This window comes from Chrysoperla carnea, chromosome 5 (assembly GCF_905475395.1).
Source record: "Chrysoperla carnea chromosome 5, inChrCarn1.1, whole genome shotgun sequence".
NCBI classification, from domain to species: Eukaryota; Metazoa; Arthropoda; class Insecta; order Neuroptera; family Chrysopidae; genus Chrysoperla; species Chrysoperla carnea.
In genome coordinates this window covers 28389458-28399289 of record NC_058341.1, presented here as the reverse complement: position 1 = coordinate 28399289, position 9832 = coordinate 28389458, and the positions used below count along the sequence as shown (strand labels likewise).

At 28.9% G+C, this 9832-nt stretch overlaps 1 protein-coding gene across 1 annotated transcript; it reads right to left on the bottom strand.

Annotated features, from left to right (window-relative positions):
* Positions 1-624: 624 nt before the first annotated feature.
* Positions 625-2544, bottom strand: LOC123300861. The gene is made up of 3 exons (XM_044883514.1): positions 2343-2544; positions 1584-2050; positions 625-1541 (listed from the first exon to the last, which is right to left on the bottom strand). The coding sequence occupies exons 1-3, from the start codon at positions 2515-2517 to the stop codon at positions 690-692; spliced, it is 1494 nt and encodes a 497-aa protein (XP_044739449.1). The 5' UTR covers positions 2518-2544; the 3' UTR covers positions 625-689.
* Positions 2545-9832: the final 7288 nt, after the last annotated feature.

Sequence of the window (9832 nt, the reverse complement as noted above, 5' to 3'; positions counted from 1 at the left end):
TTTTCTTGAAAAGCGAAAATCTTGGTCCTTAAAATCGTTCGAGAATTCGTATATTTCAGAAAAATACATAAACTTCCGGATGGTTTTAACAGTTATTTAAAATTTATGGATAACATTTCTCATCCTTTTAGCCCATTTTTAGAAAGCGACAACAGTTTATTTTAGTTTCAAATTAAACGATTTGATTGTTGAACCACGTGGTAATCAGACCATTAAGATTATGCACAACGTATGTTAGCTTCTTAGTTAAATGTCATAATAATTACAGGTCCGATTTTTATTTCGCTTCTCAAATAAAATGAAATTGGTTTAATTGGATTTTGATTGAATCACTGTAGAGGGAGCTTCATGCTCAGGTTGAAACAACTATTTTCTGTCAGAAAGTTAAAATAGTATTGAAATCAAAAATTATTTATAAAATCAAAAAAATATCAATTTTATTATTAAATAATTTATTTTTGTAATAAACAATACCCATATATTTAAGTTCTTTCAATTTTAATCAAAATATTTAATAACGAGGATTAAATGTTTTATATTCAAAGTAATTAAATGTTTTATGAATGATTATTTATCTTTTATGATTATTTACCTAATTTCTCTTTTTTAAAAACGTGTTCTTTTCGGAATTTTCAGTTTCAATAAATTTTACAGAAACAAAATACCAGGTTTCTTTAACCACAAGCAAACTATTCATCATCTAAAAATTCAGTTAGATCTACGTATGGAACGGGATCATCAAAATTTATAAGTTTTTCTGGTATGCCACTAAACAGCTTCTCACTATCTTTATTTGATGTAGAATCAGATGAACCACTTGGCGATATTGCAGGTGGAGCAGGTCGAGAAGGTGGCTCTGGTTGGGCACCTCCTTCATCCGACTTTGGTTCCCAACCTGTAGGAAATGGGGGAAATTCATTTGAATTTGATTCCCAATCAGGTGGAGCTGGGGGTAATTTATCTGAAACAGGTTTAGGAAACTTAGAGAAGCTTTCACCGCCATCACCACCTTGAGGTAAAACTTGGGCCCATCCACTTCCTGGGAATAAAGTGTTTATATCAGGAAAACCCTGATGGGGAAATTTCTTATCGCCATCGGTTGGATTTATCGGTTGGTTTGTGATTATGAACCACTTGGTTCCACTTCCTCCACTGCCTCCACTACCACCACTGCCTTGAAACAATGAGTTTATATCAGGAAAACCAGGGAACGGAGGCCAATTATATCCAGGAAATTGAAATCGTTGCCAACGTTTCTGAGGCAATGACACATTAACTGATTTTGGTTTTAAATTTTGTGTTCTTAAATATGGATAATGTATTAAATTTGGTGGACGTGATTCTTGTTTTTCATGTAGCGAGACTTCTTTCCTTGCGATTGCTGGTGGCTGATGCCATAAATTTTGCTCTGATTGTTGTGTCCACGGATTTGATACTTGTGGATGCAACAAGAAGTTTGGTGCTAATGGTGGTAACGTTTGTGATTTACTTCGTTTAAATTGCATATCTATATTTGGTGTTGATTGCCATAAACCTAGTGATGGATCTTTATACGAAATTGATGGAACTTTTTTGAATCGTGACTTCTCCGTTAATTGATTTGCTAACTTATTTGATGACAGTGGTGATGTTTGTTGCCAATCAATCGATGATTTTTTGTATAATGTAACTGGTAATGTCTGTCGCCATATAGATAATGTTTGTGGAATGAAATTTGTACCTACGCTATGCGACAAAGGATTAAGGTGTCTTGAATCTATGGATGAATAAGGAGGTTGTAAAAGCCATGGATTTGATGACGGAGATTCTTTAATAATAATGGGTTCACTTGATTGTGTAACTGTTGAATCGGTTGAATGTCTATCTAGTGTATTCACACATCTTCTTAAAGAAAGGTCAAAACAATGGTACTCTGAGCACGAACATCCACTTATACACGTTTTATTTGGCAACTCTTGCATAGGATGAGAATAGTTTTCGGCGTCACATATGTCATGATGAGCGGCATTACAGATTTTAAAAATGTAATCCTTGCCATAAGATGCACATACTAAAATAAATAAAATATTGTTTGTGGAATCTTCGTGAGATATATAAAAAACATACAGAAGAGAAAAGTGTGCGGTAATATTTACATCCTAGCATTTTTCAAAAGAAGCTTTCGAAATTATCGCTAAACACAAATAGGTTAAGATGTTTATAGTTTGCTTTAGATATTATATATATATATATATATTTTTTGTCTTTTTTTAGGAAGTATGAAAAAGAAATCAGCAAGGATGAATTGTCCCAAATGGTTAATAACATCAATACACTTATTTAAAATTAAAATATTAGCATACGTTTGGTTCCGCAATCAAAGTAGTCCTTTGCAATGTCATCAATTGGAGCTTTTGAAAATGAAACTCCGGAAACTAGTTTTAAACACATATCATAATCTTCTTGCCTTAGTTTTATCAATAATGAAAATTGTATCAGGAGCAAAACAACAAAACAAACTTTGATCAATTGGTCCATTGTTGCCAAGAAAGTGTCGTTGAATGATAAAAAATTTAACCTGATTTATCGAAAGTCATAGAAATAAAGTATTTATACTTTAAGAGGTACTTAAAATTATCAAACTCGGGTAATTACACGACTATTAGACCATTAAAAAAAACAAGCTAAATAATATGCCAATTTGACAATTCATTAGTGTAGTATATCCAATTTGAAAAATTGTGTTTCAATTATTTGTTCGTACTACACTCATCGTCGCAAAATTTCATTCAGAGTGAATTATCAAAAAAATGTATGTTCTTATATGTACTTGTATCAGTATACAGCTCATTCGAAAGCATACACGTTCAATTTTTTTTAAAAGTGGCTCAAAGCTACGTTCGTCTATTTAAATTTATGATATTTTAAAGTTAAAAATTAATTGAAATTAATAACAAAATTACCATTGACAAAGTTGTTCTTTACAAAGTTGAACTAACGACTTCTTGCTTCTTTTAAATGAAGACAATTTCATAATTTTTGGAGACTCAGTTGGTAACAATAATAAAAATCTTGAAGTTCTACATAACCGAAAATGATCAATACATAATCGAAAAGGACTTCAATATCAGTTTGGAAATAACAAAACAAAAAAAGTATAGTACAATCTAGCAAAACTGATAAGTATCCATCCTTAGGTCTCCTCTTTGCTAGCTCGTTATGGTAGCGTTACGATTTCCAATTATCATACACTTTATTAAAACAAACTTAAAAACGGCAAGTATGAGTACCAAAGATCGAATAACAGAATGAACTTAGTCACCTATAACACATGATTAAATTACGTATGCAAAATAAAAGTGAATATTAATTTAACAAGTTCTGACTTCAGATTTAGTTAATATTTAAAAACATTAAATTGTGTTTTATTATAATCATTATTATATGAGAACTGGATTTTAGTATGATGGCTTTAGTGCTTAAATAGTTCAAACTTCAACGGTTTCATAGTCATTTGCCGGCAGGCTTACTGTTTGAGCCCTAGATTTTCGTGAATTACTCTCTTGTATCTGCCGTACATAAAATGGAGACTCATTTTTCGAAAACCCCGGAATTTATACTTTTCTGATATATTGTTATAAACCATAACAGTTTACTATGTCATTTTGAAATTAAATCACATTAAATGCACAGCATGTAAGAGAGTAAATAAAAAAAAATTGAGTTTATGCCAAGCATTTGCGCACACATTCAGATATTTTCAAGATTGTTGGGTGGATGATAACAAGTATTTTTTGGTAGGAATCCCTTATAATTTTGGTTTAAGCACTGATAAAAATAGCTGCTTTAATCGAGACTGTATTCAAGCAAGCTCTTAAGAAATCACATATAAATCAAATTTTTCATTCAAACTACACTCTTTCGATGTTGAATAAGCGGATCCGGTTCAAAATTTTATCCAATAGTCTGCTGGATATACAAAAATTTGGTCTAGAAAATTTCGGTTGATACAGCATATTTGAGTCAAATATGGACTTGATTGATGGAATACAACGCTTTTGGTTCTGGTTGTTAGAACAATATTTTTGTCATATATTATAAACCGTATTTCGGCTTTAGCCAATGTACTATATTATTTAAGGTGTTGAATAAACTTTAATTGCCGAGTTAACAAGCCTGTGCACTGTATAACTGCGAAGAACAATTCTAGCAAAAAGACAAAAATCAAAATATATTTAAATCTATGCTGTTAACTATTTAGAAGTCAATTTGAATTGAAAAGGTAATGACGACAAAACACATTGATGATACTGATTGTAAATGGTTTTTATGCTTAAATATTTATACGGTATGTATTTTATAGAAACTGTACAGACGCGTTCAAATAAATGTTTGTACTTTTTGGGTCCAAATTCTTACATACTGAGTTTTATCGAAATTGGACATAAAACAAATTCTCAAATTTTCGCAATTTTTTTAAGGGGTGAAAAAATCGAGAAAAAATAATTTTTTTTTTTGGAATTTGAAACTCAGTGGATTTAGTAATTTTGATCCAAAAAGTATAAAAATCAGGTTAATCTAATGATTGGACCTATAGAAAGTTACAATGTCAGCGAGTATCATGGGCAAAACTTCATTTTCAAAAAAGATCCCCACAAAAAATTATAATGCTTAAAATTGTGAACAAAAGGAAGGATAAGTGAGGACTATAATGTGATAGTATTTGTTTTCAAAGGGAAAATTGCCCAGGAAAGCTGGCGGGTGTCTACTAGTTTTCCTTGTAAAATTGAAATTGTTCATCGTAGCGAACGGGCTATAATTCTATAAACAAATCTAAAAGTTACAGCCTTTATATTTATATTGTATATCACGATTATGCTAATAACATAATAAAATAATGAACACTATTCCATCCCAGTTACAAGTACACTGATGCTAATCACGAAATCATTATATTTTGACCTACTCGCATTAAAGTTTTTTATTTTTAACTATGAAAGAAAAATTTAATTTATTTAAAGAGTGGTTGTTTGTGAGCCAAAAGTTTTTCAATGACTTTAAATTGGCCATTTTTTTATGGCTTCCAAATGAAAACTATAACTGGTACCGAAAATAGAGGGATAAAAGTATAATTCAGAATGAATATGAATGTTAAATGATTATTAATTGTTTTGACTAGATGTTATTGCTTTAAATAATTGAAAATACCCATTATATAATTTATAACAAAAATTTTCATAAATTAAGTGATACTAAATAATGGTTATGTGGCTTCCACAGAAATATAATAAATGTATCTGCGATTCCATGAATAAATTATGAATTCCAGCCTAAATAAATGAGTAGATCACTTTTACTGTATCCACTTTTACCACTAGCCTAGAACAATTTTTAAGAATTTCTATGTGTATAAAAATTTGGAATGTTAAATTTTTTTTAAATGTTTTCGGGAAAATATCATACCAATGGCACGAATAACTATAACGGATAATTATAATCTAAACAACGGCCAAAGCTACTAGCGGATTCTTAGTATTATTAATCGTACCAATTAATTAATATTTAACGCGTCATGAGCGTACAAATTTAATTATGCTATTAATTGCTTAAGTAAGACTTTAAAAAGTTTGAAACAACAATATTATAAAAATATTACAAATAAAAAGTTCTCAGAAGCACCTGTCACAGAAGTTTACATTGAAAATAAATTAATGTTGATATGGAGACCATTCAGTATACAGAGTGATTCAGAGAAGAATACGATTTTGAAAAGTTTATATTATTTAATTTTTTTTATCAGATTTTTTCTTTTACCAACTTAAACTACCTAAAAAAGGATTTAAAAATATTAATGTACATATGTTGAGGAAATCGTGAATTGTATTTTTAAGTAAATTAAGTTAATTTACTGAATGACGTTCAATTCCTAAATTTGAATTACAGTAAGATGATGCCTATGTGAGGCGTAGGTACTCTTGTTTCTCAGTAATTCTTTTATGACTGAAATAAAATCTGTCTAAATAAATGGAAGCAAAAACGCGATGGGAGAAGAAAGAACCAAAACAATAAAATAATTAAATAAGCCTTTTTTGTGCATATATTTACTTTTAACCGACCTCAAAGAAAAAAGGATGAGATTCTCAATTGGACTGTATTTTATTTTAATGTTTGTTACCTCAGAACTTTCGACTGGTTAAACCGATTTTAATGATTCTTTTGCTATTTGAAAGCTGGTGCTTCTCGTGCCCCACTTTATTTGGCCCAGTTCTGACAAAGGCATCCATGAGAAAACTATATAAGTCTAAAATTTGCTTTAAGTATCTGTCACCGAATTTTCTGAGGGTAAACAAGAAACATGGCCTATTAATTTACTTAAAAATAACAAATAAATTTACTAAAAAGTGCAATTAGTTTTCTATAACAATTCATTTTAATTAACGCTTTATAGTGTTATTTAATATGGTAAAAATATTGAAATATGGTACAATTGAAGTTTTGTTGAATTTATTTTAAGACGCTTTTCAAAATCGCATAATTCTCTGACCCATCTTTTAGATAGGAACCGTTAGCAATATAACTAACCGATTGAATATCATATAACTTGGTGACTATAAATGTTGCTTCATTAACATATGTATTCAAATTATGACTGATCCACATATTGTTTTCTACGTTTAGAGATTCTGTCTACTATTTTGAATCTTGCATTATTGTAAAACTTTATTGTACTTAGCACGATGTCAAATTTTGTCGTGTAGACACTAGTTGCCATATCTATCAAAACTTTGTTGGCATATCTATTCAAATACTAAAAAATTACTTATATGAGCAGTGTAAACTGTTTGTATATATAATATACAAACACAGACAAATAGAATAAGACGCTAAGAGTTTACTTGAGTCACGTAGAAGTTACGGAGTTTGTTACATCCTTGACCGGATATATATAGCAATTGGCTGCGAGTTTCGGTTTGTGTAGTTTCAATCAAAATACCTAGTGGGCGTTAATCTATTGAAGTATACAATCTTATCCGCATGTATCTTGGTGTATAATGTTTTAATTTGGCAAAAGCTATTAAAAGTATCATATTTAAGAAATTTGAAACAAATGTAAAAAATTTGTTTCATAATCAAAATTATAAAATCATTCTGCCAACTTACTGTGGAATAGACATAATCGTTAGCCACTTATTTCCATAATTTATAAGAATCAATCCCAAAAAATCAGGTTTTATACATATGTAAGCATTATATTTGAAATGTCATATTTTAAGATATGTTTACAATATTTACCAGATTAAAAGAAGTGACCGAATCAATCTTTTAGTCCAAAATCTTTTTTGCAAATGAACATACATAACCTTTTTTGTAGTTCGTTTATAATGTTTTAATATAAAAGAAATTTGACAGTAGCGTAAACTTTAAACCAGGGGCGGCGGAACATACCGAGCTCTTAAAAAAAAAATAATATTTGGTTTCATCAAATATTTTTATTAAAAATAAGCCTACCCTACCTTATATTTTTTTCTAAAAAGGGGTAGTATACTAACAAATTTTAAAACCAAAAAAGATCTATAAGCAAGCGAAGTTACAAAAATTAGGACGGCAGCTCAAAGTGACAAAAATGTTATTGGACTATTTCATATTTGATCGATGTGTGATATAAATTTTCTTAATAATCAATATTTTATCATTCTAAAAAATGTTCTTTAAAACATTTTGGAAGTATTTATAAGCCGTCTCTAATTTGGATAAACTCATAACAACAATAAAAGGGATGATATTTAAACTTTTTTAAACCAAATTATTTCACCTTATAAACGTAAAATTTCCCTGCAATTCCAACAAAAAAATATTTACGGTTTATATTAAAATGTTTGATGTGAATTTGTTTATTTTATACCTATTTCTATAGGTCAAATCAGGAGTGTTCTTACAGAAAAAGGAGTGTTCTTTCTTGATATATTCGATTCCTCGACGAGTTTCTTATTTCATGAATTCAATGAATTTTCGAATGTAATATGAAAATATAAAATGCAAACGTATTATTTACATATTGGTTTTTTTTTCGGAATATTTGGACTAACTTCAATGTTGATGTTTAAAAACTTTGACAGTTTATAAATGTCAATATTTTGTTTATTGTAATGAGAATTTATTTATGCAATTTAAACGAATAATAATAATTCTAGTTGAGGGACAAAATTTATGATTTTACATATCATGTAACATCGAACTTTTGAAAGTCAGAAAGTATATATTGTAAAAAAAATTTGACTTCAACGTAATAATGTGAATGTTAGTTTTATGGAAATAATTTTGTATACTTGTTCAATAATATTTTTACCCAAGAGATCTACAATATTTGTAAAATTTGAATATTTCATTCTGAACAAATATAGTTTGGAAGTAGAAAGAAATTTAGTGTTGGATATACTGTTTGTTTTATGATGTAACTAATACAAATCAAGCTTAGATAGTCAATTTTTCGACGACTTTCAACGAAAGAGTTGTATCAGGGGTAATAAATTCAATAATTTTATAGTTCAGTTTATTATTCCAGATATAACCTTAAGAAGATCGACAATATTGGAAAAAAATAGAGGTTTGAATTTTCTCAAAATTTTCTTTTCCCCTTGGAATTAAGATGAGTGTGTTTCAATTCGTAGATGAATCCCAAAATGGCAAAAAATAAATCCAGAATTATCTTTTGCGAAAACCTACAGATTTATAAATATTTATAAAATATTTAAGACCTATATTTCTAAGATCTTCATGAATTTGTTGTTTTTAACTTGTTTTCTTTAAAAACGATTTCCATTGTAACTAAAAAAATAATAGATTCATGTTTACGATGCTTCTAATATAATTTTTTGATGAATTGTGCAAATAATGCAAGATGAGTCTGCGAATTCTCTCAAAGTTGCCTAAAACTTTATACTTATAGTTAAATAAATATAAGCAATGTCTTTATTGCGCTTAAAATAGACCCATTATCTTGGATTAGGATTAGTTGTATTAGTGAAATAATAAATTCGAAGAAACATAAAATAGATGTGTGTTGATAATAAATGATAAATGCGTAATAGAAAAAATAATCTTTAAATTCACTTTTTTCCAAGGATTAATTAATTAAAATGATGAAACCTTAAAAATTAGCATTTTAATTCATTTTGATTTTACCGTCAAAGTTACCGTCACAGTGGTAGAAGAAATTCTTAAAAAGAAAAAAGAGAGTGATATATTGTCGATTCCTTTGATGTAGCAAATTTTCTTATAAATATGTTAATGTGTCTTATACTTGTCAATCATTGGTAAACATACAGTGTGTGATGTTTTTTTATACAAAATTATATATTGTGTGGTTCATATTCAATGTCCATTCATTGCTTTTATAAAAGAAAAATCTTTTAAAAATTAATTCATGAAATTTGACGATTGATTTCGACTAGCACGAGCTTAAATTCAGTTTTCCGATTTTATCACTATTTCACAAAACAGCTATTGCGTATTGTATTGTACTGTCTTTGGCTTTCTTTTTACAAATAATCGTCGATTAATACGAAAATCGAAAAATGTAACTTTCATAAAATCGACACATGAGACACAATAAAATTTTCTTTGTTTCCTAACGTACGTTTATCAATCCTTCAAAAAGCAGACAAAAGGGATCATAGAAATATCACTGCATTATGTATTCAAGAGAAGAAATAAATATTCATTTTTAAAATGCTACCTGTGTATCATATTGTTCTCCAGCATGTAAATACCCTGCTTACCAGCTCAAAGTTTCGCCGAAGACCTTTGTTTTAAAATACAATTTAATGTATTGGGCACACAAATACAGGTAAAG

Bases quoted from the DNA above. Each gene is read 5' to 3' on its own strand.
- LOC123300861 (XM_044883514.1), bottom strand. From the start codon at position 2,517: ATGGACCAATTGATCAAAGTTTGTTTTGTTGTTTTGCTCCTGATACAA. The intron at 2,051-2,342 runs GTATGCTAATAT...TATTTATTTTAG, and splicing joins CTTTGATTGCGGAACCAAAC to TATGTGCATCTTATGGCAAG. The intron at 1,542-1,583 runs TCACGATTCAAA...TATAAAGATCCA, and splicing joins CAAATCAATTAACGGAGAAG to TCACTAGGTTTATGGCAATC.